Below are 20012 nucleotides of genomic sequence, written 5' to 3'. Positions count from 1 at the left end.
TGAGATGAGATATCTACTCGGTGCTTTTCCATAGAAAGCACAGTTATATGCTTCTTCTTTTTTTTGCAGGGTTTGGGAAAAATCAATACTGCTGTAATATCTGTGTGATGAATTTGAGGCTAGAGCCTGCACATAGCAAACTGAGACAACAAACTGGAGAAAAAGCTGTTGGTGAACAGTTCACTAGAGTCTCTTCAGGGGAAAGGTTTAACTTTGAGGCGTTTACCGACAGGAGATACATTTCCACACCCTTAAATACATAAATTCATTTGGATCTGGACAAGCACAGATTCATTCATCTCCTTTTTTGTCAAACATGTCTTCAAAGTCCTTCCCTTGTCAGCTATGGACAGTGAGATCCAAGTAAGCGACATGGTGAGTGTGTGAATGCCTCTCAGTCATGAGAAAATTACACACTTATACACCAGTCATATGTAGTGTAGTCACTGAATGCTAATCAGTGGAAATATTTAAGGTGACCCTGCATACATCTCGAAATCTAACAGCTAAACATCAACATCTTCCTAATCTGAAGAACTGGCATCAGACTGCTTCTCAGTGAGGAGAAGTTACTTTTATTTTGCCTGTTACCTCCATTTTCAAGCCTAACTAACAAGCTACTCAGGATAGCTTCTTCGTCAGGTAAGCAAGCGTAAGTAGTGCTGATCAGCCTATCAAAAAGCCAATTTCAGAGGTATACGTCTGGCCATGTCTGAAGTCAGAAGTTCTTATGGTTGTTTTGAATGACTGAGGGGTGGAGGGAAAAGCCAGCTGTCACAGAGAGGGAGAGTGGAGATGCAGTAATATTTAATATTGCATTTTCCAGACAGTCTGTCAGACAGCATTGTAGATACATAAACAGTTGGCGCTTCTATAAAACAAGAGTTTAAAGAGAAAATTTGGTGTCTTGAAGACCAAGTCCTGTATGATCAGCGCTAGACTGAATCTTGCAGATGGACACTTTGCTCTGATGTAACTGGATCCTTTGGTTTTAGTTGATTATAAACTATGCAAAGACTTTGGTACTGAGTAGCTGATGTCGTGTAGGCAAAAGCATGTTGTATTAAAGTAAATGTTATAGCCTTTAGTTGGTCAACATAAAATAAATTCGTTAGGAAACAAAACCTGAACATACAAAAGTTAAAAAATGATTCCACGTGTCTGGAATGGGAGACTGGAAGATTGTCCAATAAAATATTATGAATGAGTACACCTGTTTCGCATTACAAACACGTGAAATTCTCGAGATTAAAGAATCTCCTTTGCAACAATGTCCTGGGCATTAACCTAACACACTTTTCAATTGTGGAAGAAGCTGGAGCTCCCAGTGTTCTACACATAGGTTCAAACTCGGTACACTCTAGCTGCCTAGAAACATAACATTACTGTTATCAACAGACATATAGATATATATAGAAGCTGTGACAGAAGCTGTGATAAATTTGAAAGCCCACTAAGTTTACAAATAGTTTTTATTTATATTTAGCAGAATTTTTTAGAAGATTTTAGAAGACAACATACAGTTTTTGTTTACTTTTTTTTTTGATAATAACATCTCATTTATATCCACAAAACTTGAATATTGCAACATATGCTCACCAGCCACTTTGTTAGGTACACTTGTGTATTTCAGAAACAGCTGATCTACTATGATTTTCCCGCGCAACAATCTCTTGGGTTTACAGAGAATGGTCCGAAAAAGAGAAAAATATATTGTATGGGCGTCATCAACAAAGTTGATGTCAGACATCAGTTCAATTCAATTTTACTGCTATTTCGCCAAATCACAACAGTAGTCGTCTCAAGGCGCTTTGTATTGTAAGGTAAAGACCCTACAATAACAGAAAGCAAACTCTAACAATCAAATGATGCCCTTTGAGCGAGCACTTGGTGACAGTGGGAAGGAAAAACTCCCTTTTAACAGGACGAAACCTCCAGCAGATACAGGCTCAGGAAGGGGCAGCCAGCTGTTGTGGTTGGGAGGTGAGGGGAGGAAGAGGGGACAAAAATGCACTGCTGAAGAGGGACAAAGACTAATAACAAGCAATGTTCCCTCTAAGCTGCGCACGTGCGCAATTGCGCACTGCTGGCACGGTCTCTGTGCACAGAAAATCTGCGTTGCGCACAAAAAAAAAAAAATCTAACCTGAATTGAAATTAAAATTAATACTTTAACAATTCTGTTTTGCAGTGTTAGTCAGTAAGTGACTGGCTGCTTCCGTATGGGATTAGAACGATGCCACCTTATCCCATAGTCCAGCCAATGATGTGATTCACATTCGTATACACGCAGCTAATCAATGTCGTTGACAGGCTATGACAGCGTCCTTATGTGCCGACACCGGTGTTTTAGCAAGCAAAGCGGCGTGGCTGATGTGGAGTGAAGCCACGGTAATGAAGGACAGACGGAACAATTGACAGAAAAAGTGCGGACTTTATACCAGTTTTTAAATTGTGTTGATAGGCCACATAAAACCAGAGTTATGATAAAAATATGTGCAATGTTTGGTTTTCTTCCTGAATACTGTCGTTGTTTATATTTACTGTGGGAAGGAACGGTAAAAGCGGCATTTTATAAGGAAAACACTCGAAAGCCTGTGAGCAAAAACAAAACCAAAAAACCCCACCCTTTCCTATTGGTGGAAAAATGTACCATGTCGACCAATTAAAAATGATATGGTAACATCGCATTTAGTTGTTTAGGAAGGGAGGAAGTTTCAGGAGTGACGGAGGTGTTTTGAGATATGAGAGATTTGAGACTTTTAGCGCAAATCTTGTGTAGTTAGTGTGTAGTGTAGTCAGTAGTTTTGTTGTGTGTGTCAGAACAATGAGATGACTGCTGAATGTTACAGCAGTGATACATCTCCTGTTGTCAGGCCTGCAGGTATCAGGCTGTTGTTCTCCTTTATCTCATAGTGGACAGAAATTATTTTTTGGAGTGGCACAAATCATTTGTGTGGCATCAGATTTGATGCAGAACAGCTGATTGTTCTGTGAATAGTTTGAAATGTTTATTTTAAAAAACGCCTTGGCTGCATTTTTACGTAAATAGCTGCAAAAAACTTTGTTGTTTGCATAACTACTTTGCATAACATACTTTTTTTGAAGAATTAATTGCCCAACATTGGTCATTATATACTGTATTTTGCAGAGAAAGAGAGTTACAGGACTCTCTTATTTTAACTTCCAATAGTGTTAAAATACTACACAGGTCATGAGCAAGATTTTTTTAAATTTTCATTGTAAGTGGGGCTAAAGCAGTTAATTAAAAGTAGTCCAACATAAATGTAAATGCTGTAATTTGATTATTTTAATAAACCGTGGATGGATTCAATGCTGGCGTGACCACAGTGCACACGTCTGCTGTTGCTCACAGTGGTCCAAGGGGCCTCTCAGGGAGTTTGTGTGTTCGCTCAGACACGTGAAAAATTAGAGGGAACATTGATAACAAGTCATGTTTAAATGCAAAGAGGTGTATAAACAGATTGTGAGTGAATAAGAAACACTCAGTGCATCATGGGAAGCATAACTACTACTGCAGCATAACTAAGGGAGGATTCAGGGTCACCTGATCCAGCCAGGTCAGGGAAGAATGGTTGCCCTGAACTGATAAGAAAGTGACAGTAACTCAAAAAACCACTGTTTACAATCTAGGTAAGGATGAGGAATAGCATTTCTGAATGCACAAGACATCCAACTAGGAAGCAGATGAGCTACAGCAGCAGAAGACCACACCTGATGCCACTTCTGTCAGTCAAGAATAGGAAACTGAAGTTACAATTCATATGGGTTCAACACAACGGCACAACAAAAGACTGGAAAACTGTTGCCTGGTCCCATGAGTCTCTATAGCATTAGCTGTGCATTGTTTAAATGTCACAACTAACTTAAGTGTTCTTGCTGACCATGATCCTTCCTCTAAGATATATTTGGCACCATCACATTGCCTGGCAATTACCTAACAATGGACTGAAATGGCACTTTTATGGCAGAGCAGGATATGGGCATGTACTTGTAAAATGTACAGGTATATCAACATTTCCAATAAATATTATTCAGTAAAGCCAACTTAGCTTCACTGCTATTATTGCAATATTATACACCTGCTTTAACTGTGAGACTGCATGTGTCTGACAGCTCCTAAAAAGACTGACACAGCTCACTACATGAAAAATGAAAATGGGCAAAATAAATGGTAAAGCATGAAAAAAGTTCAGAACATAACAAATGGAAACGTTTAAGTGAAGCATCTTGTGCAGCATCTTGTTTGGAGAGGTTTGAGGAAGAGCCTGCTTTACTTTGACAGTAATTCTCAAACACAAACCAGCCCAGGCACATTTCAGACATGACTTGAAAATTACATATTTTTAAACAAAGAACAACATCAAAACATATTTGTGCAGAAGCCATTAAGCTTAACTCTTGTCTGGCATTAAATGGGTATGGTCCTTACAAGCACATCGCTGTTTGTCTTGAAGACAAGCCTGGGCGTGTCCTGAGCAAAGCTGTGCAGGGGTAATTTCCCACCGAGGCCATCGTCGTCTCTTGCCTGGGGGGGAGAAATAATGGCTTCTTTTTACGAATGGACAAAATAAACACGTGAACAGAGGCAACAAGGAAACAGAAATGGGAAAAAAAAAAACAATGAGAAAGATGAACAGAAATGGTGACTGTAAAATGGGTGAAAAGCCATTGGTTTGTGATCAAACCAATGGGCGGGCGAGGGGTGAGGGGTTAAGGATCCTCTGAAACAAAACAGCGAGTGAGTGTGCAGGTGTGTATGTGCAGTTCGCGTGTGCAAGACATTTAGTTTAGGCAGTTAAAATGCTGCAAACAATTGTGCCTATTTAACACCCATCAATCTAAGATACAAGGTGTGATCAAAAAGTTCTGAGAACAGGTCAATGAAAATCAAAAGGTTTATCTGATTTGAATTTTGGGTGATCCCCCCTCCAACAACATCTTCTTGTGCACCTCAGCTTTTATGTTTAGATCTCTCAGTGAGTGCTATTCCCATTGTGTCCCCTCACACCTGTACCGTTCCAGTTGGTGTGTAATCCTTCAACTTGATTTTCAGTGAACAAATATCATAGTGACATGTCCAGGTGGAGAGCAAGGATTGTGCTCATGTGGCCAAAAAGGACTCACTCCCTGGTCTTCCTGAGACCTCAGGACATTACAGCTAAACCCCATGTTGATGTCTCAATCCGGGGACTTGAATTCAGGGTGCATGCCGTCAGTCTTGCTCCTCACCTGACGCTCTGCCTTTAGAATCTGAAACTATGCACTCTTCAGCTCTGTCAATGATCTTCCAAATGAAATTCCCAAGTTCATGTTCACACTGTTCAGCCTGCAAGGGGCCCAAATTGGACTTACACTGAGAAATGCTGAAATAGCACTCATGCTGAAAACTGCCAGGACATACCCGAGAAGATGACCTTGAATGGGAAATCAGTCAAATTTAAAACAGGCAAGCTTTTAAAATTTTATGGAGCTCAGTTCTCAGAATCTTTTGATCCTACCTTGAAGGATGATTCAGGAGATTCAGAGACTTGTTGAAGGTTGAAGCGTTGTCTCATTTCTATGGAAGCCCGTTTCCGCCACTAAAAAAGCAACAAAACAAAAAAAAATGTATCCATAACTCAAAATTTCAAGTTATTTTCTTGAAATTTCGAGTTATTAACTCGAAATTTCGAGTTAGCTCTGCCAATCAGTAATCTACGAGAATGAGGTCACTTTCTTGTTACCCGGAAGCATATGGCGCAGAGTAACGCGCACTAAAAACAGGATCGCAACAAATTGGCTCTTTCGCGAGTATGTTGGCTGATAGTAACGCCATGTGATTCAGCTAATAACACAAGGATTTCATCATTTTTGAAGCCACGCTGAAAATACTCAGCAATCTGTGCATTCATGACTGGATGTAATACTGGTAGCTTAGCTGTAGCATTTGTAGCTGAGGGCTTCAGCTTCTGGGTAACAAGGAAATGAGGTCATTCACGTAGATTACTGATTGGCAGTGCTAACTCAAAATTTCGAGTTACTTTTCTCAAAATTTCGAGTTATGGATCCTTTTTTTGTCCCTAAGTGGTGGAAACGGGCTTCCATACATTTCACCTCATTTTAACCCAATTTTTAATTTAAGAAAAAAAAACAACAACACCAAAAATGTCTGAAAGACATTTCAGCCAATACTTTTTCTACATGAATAACTTGCTTCCATTACTTGCTTAATAGCTTGTCCCTTTGAATATACTGCCAACTGCAGCACTGAGGCTGATATTGTTTTCACCTTGCAGGTCAGCTACTTGGATTTTCCTGGAATAATCCTTTGCCTCCTCCCAGGTTTACTCTTCTATCCAACATTTTTAAATTTAGCTGTAATGTCCAGACTTTAATATAGTAAAGGTGTGGTCTGTGACCTTGTTGTGGTCACTGGTTTTAGGGCACATATACAGTGTTTTAGCTTAAAATCAAAACCAGCTATTAGAATCAGAATACTTTATTACTCCAAGGAAAACTATGTGGTCACATTTGCTCCAAGGCAGCAAGAACAATAAGTGTCAATAATTTGAGTCATTAGGGAGTTAAATTTCGGTGTGGCCGTTTGCTAAAGTTTCTGATATATTTGGCTTGGAATGATAACAAAGACAACCTCAAAGAGCTCCCTCCACTCTGCTTGCTGTAATGACTGAATGACATAACATGAGGTTGGCGTAACTGTACTGGAAGGTGGAGGGTGGTCCACCTTAACAGGTGCCACGAGCTAACTAACCCAAAGAGCGAGGGAGATGTCGTGCAAGTACAATCTGCTCACACCCACACAGCCATTATGCTAGCTAATGATATCAGTTCATGCATTTCAATGAAAATATGTTTTTGCTTTTTTTCCCGCAAGTGGCTGAAATCAATCTTTCCTCTTCTGCTGATAATCTTAATGGCGGAAAGCAAGCTCGTTAGTTTTTTATAAACCTTAAGCCAGAAAAAGTTAACAGAACTCAACAAAGAAGGCAAAAAGATGTTTTACTGAATGAAACTAACTTGACCTGAGAAAATGTGATTTGTGTGTATTTATGTTTGCTAAACTTAGCATTTATTAGTCCTACCATTGTTGATTTAATTATAACATAAGTAGTGTCAAACTGCGAAAAGATCTGCATAACCTCCATCTTGCAAATTGTCTAACGAGAAAGATGGAAAATAACTTTACAAGTTTTATTTTTGTTTTCACCGAGCAGACGATCCACCTACTCACTTCACTCATGGTGTCAGCATTCCTAATCTAGCTAAGTGTAATCATCTCAGAATGGAAGAAAATGACACAGAGACTCACACAGGAGTTCATAAAAAATATATAATTTGTTGATCTTCGGGTTTCAATAGGCGGAAACATACCTCGACAAAAACGAGCTAACGCTCTAACCGGACAACAAAACCAAAGAGATGTTCCCAACAGGCATAAAAAACATTTAGAAAAACTGGTGTCCCTGCCAAGTCTGTTCTTACCATCAGAATCAGGAGCATAACCTCCATGTGTAATTTTAATACTGTCACGGCTACATTTTGCTATATAAGGAAACACGTTTACCTTGAAGGATACGGCGGGGGAAAGATGTGACGCCAGAAAAGGCAAACCTCTAATGTTTTCCCTCGGTAATGATGGCGGTTTAGCTTATTTTCTTAAGCTATTCATTTGTGTGTGAGCGTGTGTGAGCTGAGGATGCTATAAACGTAAATAAAATATGATGAATCTGGGATTTGTGCATTAAACATTCAGTGCATACACAAATTACTCCATATTTATGGGCACACATTCTTCATGAATCAGATTAGCTCAGGTTAAATGCATCTGAACATGCTGCAGACTCCAAATATGCTAAAGCTGATTAGAAAGATACTGGGGCTTAAACTGTAGGATTTACAGTAACCTATCTATTAGTTATACAACCTCAAATAACGATAATGTGATTAATTTGCCCGAATAGCTATTGTGCTTTTACTTTCCATGGCAATGCTTTTAAAATACAAACTTCCTTTACATGTTTGCGCCAGCTGGAAAAGGAGCCACCTTCTCCTGCACCCTGTGAGTCATTCATTATGTGCAGTGTGAAAACTGAGGCAGTCAGTGCTGCTGTGCCAGGTGTGGGCAATTCTGTTACAAAGAGGTTATTGGAGAAGCTTTGTCTGGCACGGTGCCCAATGGCTCCATTGTGTTTCATTAAATGAAATGCACTTTTATATAATGTAGACCCCAGTGTGATCAAATTAGTTCATATTTTACAGCCAAGGGGTGCTGAGACACTGTTATCAGAAATTGAGATTTAACCTCGATTAGACATGTACATCATGCCGTTTGCAGCCCCGAAGCTGACATTTCAAATTGAGCCCGTGCACTGACAGAAGAACCGCTGATTTGAGTAGCGCTCTTTCATATTATGTTCCCTTTAAATTGCTCCCTGCAACCTTTGATTTGTCATGGGTAATTTGGCCTCCAGCTCTCTTCATCTCTCGATGATACCAAAGGGCAACTCTGGCGTATATTTTACATTTTTAGTCCAGAGACTGATTGAGTTTGCCTCCACTCCCATCTGCTTTCATCACCTCCAGGTAGGGTTTCCCATTCCAAGCCTGGTGCAAAGATACTGCTGTCTTGAGTCACGAAGCATGCTGTTGTTTGTACCAGAAACGACACAGTGTACAGATTTGACAGAAAACCTTGTTTTGTGAGAATTTACAAAATAACAGGCACATTTTTTGGGGGGGTATTTTTACTTTGATTTTGTTTTCTCCAACCTTTCATGACAGGGTTTATGAGGTCATGGTTATTTAGAAGCTGTGAGGTGTAGGCTGACCTACATATGGCTCCAGAGTTTGGGTACGGACACATCGCACTGACTCAAAGTCAGGTAACCACACATAAACAATCACATCATTTTAGGCAGGCATTTGGACACACACACACACACACACACACACACACACACACACACACACACACACACACACACACACACACACACACACACACACACACACACACACACACACACACTCTTTCTCTCTCTCTCTGATACACAAAAAGATGCACCATTGTGCTATTATTCTGCCTCCAGTTTGTGCTCTGACCCTCTGGCCCAGCGCCAGTTCATTTGCATATTGTACTAATGAGGTGTTGGCACTGCGAACGAGGCGTGAGGCACACACAGGGAGCCACACAGATAAAGGGGATGGGACTGAGATAGATAGCTAGACAGACAGATAGACATGGATAGATGGCTAGATGGACAGACAGATAGATAGACGAATAAATAGATTGATAGTTAGTTAGTTAGTGCAGGACATCGCACGTTGATTTCCTCTCTGCCGGCTCCACTGTCCTGACGGGACGTCACACCAGCTGCCACCACGCAAGCCTCCATCTGGGCATGCATACACGTCCAGGTGTGTGTGCCCATCACCTCCCAAAGAAAGGCGCTCGTAGGCAGGCTTTTCCAAATCCAAACACAAACACAGCCGCGCGCACTAGAGCTCATCCCAAATCCTGAAATGAAGGTGCAATCCTGGCACTATGCAAATGTCAGGCAAGGAAGTGAACGGGCGCACCCCCCCCCCCCCCAAATCAAAAGACAAGTTTGCCTCTACTCTCTGCACCTTGGAAAGACAAACCATTCGATTTTGTTTGCAAAGCATCACTGGAGATTTATGCATGCATGAGGCTCTGATCTTTACACTTACATTTTTACAAGGGTGTGCAAGTGGGAAGTGGTTAAAAAAAAACAACAAGAAAAACCCTCCAGTCACTTTCTTTACAGCAACATATGCATCAATGTTCCTCTCTTGAACATTTATGTGGCTCTAAATGTAACTTTTGCATATATAATGTTGCAGGCCAGTTTCCTTCTACTAAATCTCTATTTTTTAATGCAGCAAATGCTCATCTTAATATATCTGCTGTGAGCTGTGCAATGCTAAATTGCACATCGCCACTGTACCTGCAAATAAAACACAAAGTACATTTTATTGCACTTTTCATGTGAGTTGAGTGCAAGTTTTAGAAATGACACCAACACATTCTAAGTTCATGTACGTGGCTTCACTTTTAGTCTCCTAGTTAGTCGGAGTTACTTTTGTCTTTATTTGAGCTGAATAGCTGGCAGCTATGAGATAATCACCTTCCTCTTTGTGCCCTGCAGCTGTGTCAGGCAGGCCTCAAGGCTTCGTAACTGCTAGACACTTTACACACTTCATCGCGCACTCAAAATTTCCACAAGGAGCTGCATTCGTACACGCAGAAGGAGCAGTTACATACACACACGTGCATGCTCACACACCCTCGCCCCCCCTACGCGTCTCTCCTGGGCGCGTGCCCTCCTCGGCAGGCGGTGGAGATGCAAAAGCAAATTGCCGGAGCGGGGAGGCAACCACGGGGCTGTGTGGAAGCAGACGTGTGCGTGTTTGAGGTGATGTGACATTTCTGGGCTGACATGAAGCGGCACTCTGCCCCCTCGCGCCTGGAGGGAGCTCCCAGGGAAAGACACTGATGGAGGTCTGGGGTCTCCAGGGGGGGCATTTCATGGTGTGAACAAAAAGCCTCGCACTGCAACAGAAACGACCCGTGTGACACAAACTGGAGGCTTCCTCCCTAGCCGCTTCATGCTTTTACGAATTATGTGGCTCACGTGCATGCAGTTTTGCTGTTTTCTTCATAAAGACTTATAAAGAAAAAATGAAATTATATATACAAGAAAGACTGCATGATTTCAATTTTGCTTGAAGAAATATTCACTGCAAACCCAAAGAAGTTAACTTGTATTTTATATTTATATTTCTAATATAAGTTTTAGTTGATCTATTCCTCACAAGCAATCTCACACAGTAACAGGTTCTACAGACCATCACCCTGCACACTCCTATGCTTGAAGCCTTCATAAAAACAACCAAACCAGCACAAACGCAAAGATAATGTAACATACATTTCAATGCAATGTGTCATGCTGTCGTGGTCTTCAGTGTACGCATCAGTTGAGTTTGGTCCCTGTTTAATTTTACTGCTATTCTTTTTGATATTTCTATGTTCATGTGTCTCCAGCTCTTCCGTCTCTTTGCCTTCCTCTGTCCTATCCTTCCTCCCTTACATCCACTCCGGTTTTATTTTGGTAATTACCTTTCTTTGCATATCTCCAGTACCCAACGTCCCGTTTTTCCCTTTTTCTCCTTCTTTTTTTCCCCACCTGTGTCAGGTTATGCTCCTTGTAATCGACTGCTTTCACTCATTGTTTTTTCTTTATTTGATTATTTATTTTTCATGCACTTTTCTCTGCTTGTGGTGCTGTTCTGGTTTTCTGTGCCATAAACCTCATAAACCTTTTCCTGTTCAATTTGTTTGGCAGAAATTTGTTATTTTTCTAATTGTCTCAATTTAGAAAGCTCTTCAAACGACCTGCAGTGCATTTTTGTCACGTTTCCATAAATCCTTAAAATATACACCACATACTCCTAATGTTCTGCATTTGGTTCTGCTGAGGATCTTTTTGCTAGAAGTTGAGACATGTGCAGCATGTGTAGCATGCATAGTTTTGTAGTTCTCACGTCTAAAGATAAAACTCGCAAAGCAGTTCATAAGTTCAAAAAAGCGATATAGATAAGCTGAAAAAGGCTATAATTCACCTTCAAACCTGAATATGTCAGTGACACCAAAGTGAAAAGTTCATTTTCTGCAAACCAGAGGGGTGAAAGTGTTTAGATATAGTATTTTGCCAGAATAATGGTCCACTCCAGCAGCATGGTGGTGCAATGATCACTGAGCAACATGCCGGTTTGCATGTTTTCCTGGTGTTTGCATGGGTCTCCCACAGTCCAAAGACATGCTTGTTGGGTTAACCGATCGTTCTAGAGTGAATGGTTGTAAGAGGGAATGGTCACCTACCCAGGGCGTACACTGGAATAGACTGCAGCTCTCCCACAGCCCTAACAGTTAAGAAAATGGATGGATGACACTGATCCTCATCTTCTAATTTCCACAATGTCTTGTTTTCAGTGTCTATTTACCAGATTATTATTTGTGGAAGCATGCCTGACTGCTGTTCTGTACCAAAGTGAACACTCTTTAGATGCTGACTTCTAGCCTGGAAGGAAAATTCTACTTTTTAAAGAAGAGAGAACATTCATATGTATATTGAGGGGGAAATATGTTCATGCATCACAGTAAACTGCACTAGACAGAAGAAACAAAAAGGAAAGAATGCGCAAAGCACTGTCAAGAACAAAACACGTAGACTATTTGTACTAAAATACCTCACACAAACCAAAAAATTGACCTATTAAGTGCAGTAGTTCAGTAACAAAACAGTGCTGGGAAGCACTGGACTTCCTGCATTCTGTCTCTTACAGATTCACAAATTTTTATAACTGCTTTGCATAAATGTTTTATATATCTCATGACTTAAACCTGTAGGTTTGGCAGATTTTGATAATTAGATGGAGTATTGTGCATATGATGGCTTAAAAAAGACATACACAATTAATATCTGATCTTAGGCATTTACCCTAATACCCTACAACCTTTGCAAACACTAAGAATGATTACTTCACAGGTAGCAAAGTGTTTTCCAAGAATTTCGCATAAAAAATGTCCTCATCATGCCTAAAACTTGACTGCCAGCGTTGGGCCGTAACTCGCTTCTTGTTTCTCTCTGATTAAAGTAATTCATTACAGCACTCACTACATTACTTTTGCAATACTCAGCAGGGTAGCCTGAGTCACACTGTCACATAACTGCCAGCTAACAATACAAACCTTATGCTACAGTCCCACACACTGGCACAAATCCTTATTCTAACAAGGAAATGCACAAGATCTTTGTCTCAGTGTTTGGGTATCAACACAAAGCCAAATGCCGAGATGAAGAAAACCAGCTCAAAGAGCACGTAACAGAAACATGCTGTGGCCTGTGACCACAGTGATTCTACTGCAATAACATTAATGGGCAGAAATGGAGTCACTTGCTTTTGTTACCTTTGAAAATTCAGCTCTTGACAGGATGTGTGCACATTTGATGTTATTTTTTTCTAATGGCAATCAAGAACAAGAACTATAAGTGTGATTAGTAAGTGTAATGAAATTTACTGAATTTAACTTAGTAATGTATGACATTAGTCAAACAGTAAAGTGTAATATGATTACAGTAAAGTGGAAACCTAACACTGATGATTTTACTTTGATGCTTTGAGATAGAGAAAACAAAAGAAATAAGTACAGTAAAAGCAAATCCATCAAATAATTCCAGCTATTTTAGAAATTTGGTGTAATTATCTCAAAAATGTACAATAATGTCACAGAAATTGCAAATATTGCAGTTTAAGGTTTAATCAAATGATTTCATTGCTTTAAAATAGGTTAAACTTTTTAAATAAACCTGCATATAAGCAAAAATCCTGCTTTCTTTCAAGCATGCGAGCAATATTTCTTTATTTTGTACAAATGCAAAATTAAAAGATAAGAAGTAGATGCAAAATTACAAACTAAAGCCCAACTGTGTTTTGAGGAGCTCAAGCTGAGAAACTCAAAGCCAGCTGAGGATGGAAGAAAAAAAAAAGATTGTTGGAGCTATTGCAACAGCAACAAGCAACATTTCATCACAGTTGATGCCACAGCAAAGCATTTGTTACAGCTTCCTGCATTCAAAATCCAGCCCTAAATGATTTGTAGACAATGTGTTTCGCGTACATGCAAAGCAGAGCCTGCTCTCATTCCACCTTTTTTCACACTCACGGAGCGTAATCCATCACTGCTAATTGCCTAACTTAATCTTGGCACTGTGTCCAATGAGAAAGCTTGTTTATCGGCGTATGTGTGGGTGTCAGATAAAGTAGGAAAACATACAGCTGCGTGTAAAAGTGTGACAGTTAAGCAGCTTTTACCTCCAGCTGAAACTCCACCCTTAATTCTAGTTTAATCCTCCAAACTGTCCAAGATTGGAGCTGAAAACTCGGTGAACTTTTCCGTTGGTTGGCATCTTTCCACTCAGATTTGGTTTGTGCAGCGTACACCACGCAAACCGCCATAATGTGCGCACGGGGAAGGGACTAGGTTGCAGCGAATTACCAAACAAGAAAAAGAGCCAAGTGGTGCCTCTGAATCAATAGCGAATGGTCAAAAAGAGAATGAAAGTGAGCAGACAGTGTGAGGTGACAGACAGAATAATTGAGTGCTGCGAGCGGGGAGGAAGCTGCACCTTCCATACAAACTAATCCAGGAGCTTAAGGCGCACAGTAAACAGGCACATAAGTGATTAGCCTGAGTTAAACTATCAATCATCTTTCGCCACACTCAAATAGGCACTACAGAATGTGGAGTTATGTAGAGATGTGAGAAAGCAGCAGCCATAGTCACCCTAGGAGGGGATTGGGTTTCATGGATGAGGCAGCTGAAGATATTTCATGCAACATAATGCCAGAGCCGCTGCCCACCCCCTGCATCCCCCCTCTCCTTCCCCCATGTCTCCGCTCCTCCAGCCAAAGCACACGTAGACATAAGATACTCTTTTTTTTCAAGCCATGACATTTTTTTTAAGCAGGAAAAAAAAGCCTGGAGGCTGTGTTGTTGTGGCCAACCTTGTGGGTGCATGAGAAAAGAAACACATGGGTATCATTTACACAAATGACCTGCATGAATGTGCAAGAGCCAGACAAAATATAGAATCTGAGCTGCTGTGGTAGAGCAGGCCTTTTCCCAACATGTCTGACTGGCTGAGAACACGCTGTATGTATATAAATGAACATATTACCATAAACTACGCATGATGTGCACTAAACTACACATGACATAACTGACTATGTTTGTATATTTTTTTCTCTGCTGCTGCAAAGATAAGAGAAAAGTGCTCAGCAAAAACCCTTAACTGTGACATGCACAGCTTAAGATTTAAAAATATCCATAAATCAGCATTTATAAAGTAATAATGCGTGCTACATTAGGTTGGATTTTACTATGACAGCTGCAAGATTTATTTTCTAGATTTGGCTACTTAACTGCCAAACAAAAGACGACAGCTACACATTTATTGTTTATCTACCTGGAAAACTATAGAAACAGGCTGGCTAACCAGGCATCGCACGTACTTTCAGTTTTGCTAATTAGTACTCAAGTACTCATGGAAACAACTTAATCTTGTAGTGGATTTTGTTTTGGATGGGTCCACTTATAACCTCCAACATACAATACATTTCCACTGAACAAAAAAGCTGAATATTATTGGACCTAGTGCCACACTTGGATCTCCATCACAGAAACGCTCACCCCAAAGTTAGAACCACTAGCATTGGTGTCTATGGAACTGGCTACCATAAAAAATTGAGGAGCACTCTTTAGATGCAGTCTGTAATGATATTTGAGCATCCTTAAAAGGCATCGCTAGTGAACTGACTCTCCATGCGTTGGTGGTGAGTACGTGTTAAAGGAAAAGGTCATAAAGTAGTGTTGAGTCATTGCTTTTGTCCTACGATGATATATTTTTATCCCAATTTGAGTCATCACTTACAAACTTACAAAGCCACCCATCTTTAGAGCACGAGGATTCAATGGACAGTTTGAAGAGACAAGATCTCAATCTAAACGAATACCTGTGAGAGATATTGGGTTGGCACTCCAGTAGTAGAGTTCCCAAAACATAATAATTGCCAATGTGCATTGATGCTGTTCTGCAAGCATTTAATGCTGCAGCACCTTACTAAAGCACTTTATGTTGGTTTGTCCTTTACTTTAATATCAGTTCATAGCCTTGTAAGTAGGACTGTAAGTAGTAAACTAGGAGGCCAAGCTGTGGTCTTTCAGAGGTATTTCTTGAGAAATATCTTGGAAATTTGTTTTGTTTGGGGTTTTTATTCTGTTTTTTCATATTATTGGGAGCTTTAAATGTTCCTGATTATATGAGTTACATCATATAAAATAAACCAATAAATAAATAATGCAGAGTCTGGGTTTAAAAGTCATGCAGAACTTAAACTTTAAGCTCAAAGTTGGACGTTGAGATATTGCCTCTTTTGTTATTCATTTGGCAGAAATTGACTTCCATACAAAACATGCCTTTAATTTTTAACAGGCCAAATATCAGAAGAGGCTTGTGTGCTTTGTTAGGCTAAAGTGGAATACTTAATTAAATGTTATCGCATCAAGCAGTCGAGTTCATGAAGTGTTTTTGAAGAAGCAGCCGACTGATTGCACTGATGAATCATTTTGCAGCTGAGGGGTAGAAATGTACAATATTAGTGTATAATAGTATTGTTATTATAATCAAGGGCATGTTGAAGCATCAGCAGAACAAGAGGCTGACTGTGAGAACTCGTAATGTAAAAGATTTTTTCCAAGACTAATATTATCCCTCCCCTCACTTTGAGTTTTAAAGTCTGAACTTTTCTAAAACTATTAATTGCATGAGGAGCTGTCACCGCACTCGTACGACATGCTTTGAAAATTTCTGTCAGAAGTCTGGAGCAGGTTAATGGGGAGAGCTGGCAGAGAAGTGGAAAGACTACTGCTGCTTCTTTGTATTTGTTCTCAACACACATCACAATACATTTCAGCTCCGCTTTGTTCAAAAATGTCATTGATAAGGTCAGAATGTAATGCAGAGCTCATTAGTCTTGTATATTGTATATTGGAAACGTAAACAGCCAACATTTACCTGATGTGTGTACTTTTCCAGAACATATATCAACATTTTGGATGAAGTCCAAATTGTTTAATTTTGTAAACATACTAGAGTTAAAGGTTTTAACAGAATTGAATTGAGACCTTTCCCTTCTCATTACTCCATTAATCAGAAAACTGTCGGTCCATCCTCTGTAAACAATAGAGATGCTCATGTGGGAAAATCCCAGTAAGTCACCAATATGAGAAATGATCATACCAGCCCACCTGGCTTTAACACATTTAAAGTAACTTAAATCACCTTTCTTCCCCATTCTGATGCTCAGCCTGAACTTCAGAAGGTCGTCTTGATTATGTCTGCTTACCTAAATGAACTGAATTACTTGCATGTGATTGGTTGATTAGAGATTTGCAATAACGATCAATTCAACCTAACAAAGTAGCCAGTGAGTGTGTATTAGTGAGTGATTTTACAGTCTCATTATATTTCATTCACGCCTTTGTTTACTTTATCCATGACTCATGCTCTAAAATGTTCTAATGCAATGATTTTGATTTTCAGCCTTTTTTATGCAAAGGCTTTATAAAATTAAGCAGTTTTTAACATCGCTTTGGTTATTAATTATCTACCTCAAGGGAGATCTACTGCTCCTCCTGCAGCTGTAGATATTTCTACTCACAGTCTGTTATCCAGAGTTCACTGCAAAAGATTACAGTGTAGTGATCAGAAGTGGAGTATTACAATAGTTTTTTTTTAGTGCATGTATTTCCTGGGCTATAAATGACCTCACACGACTTTCCGGTATCTTTGCCACACCAGTGAGCTGACAATAGACTGACAAAGTCACGTCAGGAATCGTTTCACAACAGCACATATAACTATACGACCGGGATCATAAATGACTCCACTTGGTCACTTGAAGGTTACATTTGCAAATGTGGTCTAATCTCATTAAACATGCACTAATTTGCATAAACCTCCAAAGTGTAAAGTAAGATTTAAATTTGTATTTTGGACATTTTCTTTTGAGCAGTCTGACAGAGGAGATATTCCGGAATTACAAAACCTACCGAGGCCTCCAAAATGTATTATATGGGGCGTGTGCAAACTATATTTTCTATTAACTCTGTTTCTTTGATGTATATGTACACTTTACATAAACTGCCTTTCATTTCTGGATAATTTCACACAAGGCCCCCTCCCACTGATTCATAGCAGGGGGCTTCCTTCACAGCGATGAATCTTGTATTTGATGTCCTGTTTACAGCCTCTCTGATTGAGCTCTGATAGATATGAAGCTGCCTCGCCTACTTTGCTGCATACCACGTGACACATACCTGTACGTGCTTTTTTTCTGGCCTCCTCTGGAGCTCAGACATCAAAATAAAACCAGTTCAAAAGAAGCGTTTTGATCTGATATAAAGACTCATAGCTTTTTGTAACTGTCACATATTCCCCTGCGAGGATTCACCACGTCAGACTCCTTGACATCAACAGAATCAACATTCAGTACAATGAAAACTACAAACTCGCTATGAAAGCAAATGAGCTGAAGTGTCAAAGGTAAAAAATTAAAAACATACAACAGTACAGTAGATGCAAGGCTCAATTTGATTGTCATGCTTTGGGGAAAAAGTGTCATAAAAAAAAATTTGAATCTCACTAACTGAAATGAAGAGACGTAGTCTAAGTGCTCCCCTATGGTTCCTGCTTCAGTGCAGTGCTTGAAGAGTGATTATGTTTGAATGATTTTAGGACAGACAAGCAGGAGAGTAAAACATCATACTCACGGTATAATTCCTTATAAATCCAAGCTTTGGTACAAGAGAGAAAGGAGAGTATTTAACTACAGTAACTGGAGGGGGAGGGATGGCAACACAATAACAACTTTGATATTTGCTAATGTGGTTTGTAGCCAAAAATGTGCCATTTTTAAACAAGATTTAACCTTTTGTTGCACCAAGTCACAATTTAGGTTGATAAGATGAAGCTTTTCACATACGGCAGAATATGGTGTGTTAATAAGATGAAAGGCTTGATGGGTGATATTCTAGTTTTTGGGAACCATATTAATTGCTGATACTCTGCTTCTAACAGTAAAACAGATACATAATGTGTGAATAGAATCAAGATGTTAGGTTGCAAGTCATACAGGCCAGGAGACTGGTTGGTAAACTTCTGGCAACCTCCAGTTGCTAGGGAAAAGTGTTTATTCCTCAGCCTGTTGGCAAAATGTTGCTGGCAGTCGCTGGGGGAAATTAGTAACAAAAACTGCTGCACCAAAACTGAAATGGAGAAGATTTTCTATCAAAGTAAAATGTTTTAATTTAAAAGGGTAACTTTTACTTTGAAGAAGTTTGCAGTTTCATTAATGCTTGCAAGTAGTTTAGTGCTTGCAAACAAGTTGGCATCTTTTACCATGCAACCTGCAAAAACTACTGAAGAGGTTTTCAGTGCAGCACAGTAAATCTCTTTGTGACCACCAACAACCTCCAGCAACCACTTGCCAAATGGCTGTGAAAAACACTGTTTTTCCTAACGACTAACAGTTATTAAGGATGTCACTCTAAGCCTGCAGGAATAGGGGTAAGTCTAAGATTTCATGGTGACTGCTAGCAACCTCTAGCAACCACTTGGCCAGGAAATACACATTTTCTTCAAATTTTAGTTCACTTTAAGGAGAAATGATACTGTGAGAAAATGAGGCTAAAGGGGAGGGGGGGTTGGTACCCTGACCAAGCATCAGTATTGTTCAGAGTGGAACATGTACACATTCTGAGATGATGACCACTATTAAACCAATTCACACTATACCCAGTAACCATTCCTATCATACTAACAATTGCAGACCTATCGCGATATTTGTTGGGGGGAGGGGATTTCACTTTCTTCTCTGGGTCTCACCAGTAGATTTGTAACACAAAGTCTCTGAAAAGTGTCTAAAATACATCATATTAAAGAGTCAAGCTGTTGACAAGGAAGGGATGTTACCTTGTTTCTCTTAAAATAGGCTCTGCGGCAGGCAGCGAAGCATTTCTCACTGCAGAAGCTCTTCAGCTCACTCCCCATGCTCAGAGAATAGCGCTTGACGCCGACCTTCTGGCACCAGGCGCACATGATCTGCACATTGGACGCATCCTCGTCTACAGAGAAAAGGAGAGGTAATGAAATGAGCATTATGATGTGCTCTTTACACCAAGGGCTTTTACTATATTCTAATACGATGTCCAATAAAATAACCTTGTGGTACAATTCTCAAATTCTGTAATCAAAGTGAGCCTGATACTGATTACAACCTATCCTATATGGAAGGTAAAAAGTGCACAGCAGGGACAAAGTATGCAACTACACGTATTAAACACAC

At 39.9% G+C, this 20012-nt stretch overlaps 1 protein-coding gene across 5 annotated transcripts in view; it reads right to left on the bottom strand.

The window, feature by feature from the left end:
• sobpa (sine oculis binding protein homolog (Drosophila) a) overlaps positions 1-20012 on the bottom strand; it is a 62008-nt gene that overhangs the window by 11492 nt on the left and 30504 nt on the right. For 3 of the 5 annotated variants that reach the window (XR_015126513.1, XM_086276003.1, XM_086276006.1), the window contains 3 exons: positions 19640-19791; positions 5522-5602; positions 4453-4548 (listed from right to left, as the gene is read on the bottom strand). Coding sequence is in view for 4 of the 5 variants with exons in the window: in XM_086276003.1 (XP_086132129.1) it covers positions 4453-4548; positions 5522-5602; positions 19640-19791 (329 nt within the window). In the remaining variant the exon portion in view is untranslated. The remainder of the gene's footprint in view (positions 1-4452; positions 4549-5521; positions 5603-19639; positions 19792-20012) is intronic. The other 2 variants (XM_086276004.1, XM_086276007.1) reach the window with 2 other exon arrangements.

This window comes from Aulonocara sp. 'chitande type north' Nkhata Bay, linkage group LG19 (genome assembly GCF_057382095.1).
Source record: "Aulonocara sp. 'chitande type north' Nkhata Bay isolate Kocher_YH1m ecotype deep benthic linkage group LG19, A_spYH_male_GT1.1, whole genome shotgun sequence".
NCBI lineage: Eukaryota > Metazoa > Chordata > Actinopteri > Cichliformes > Cichlidae > Aulonocara > Aulonocara sp. 'chitande type north' Nkhata Bay.
This window is presented reverse-complemented; position numbering and strand designations above follow the sequence as displayed.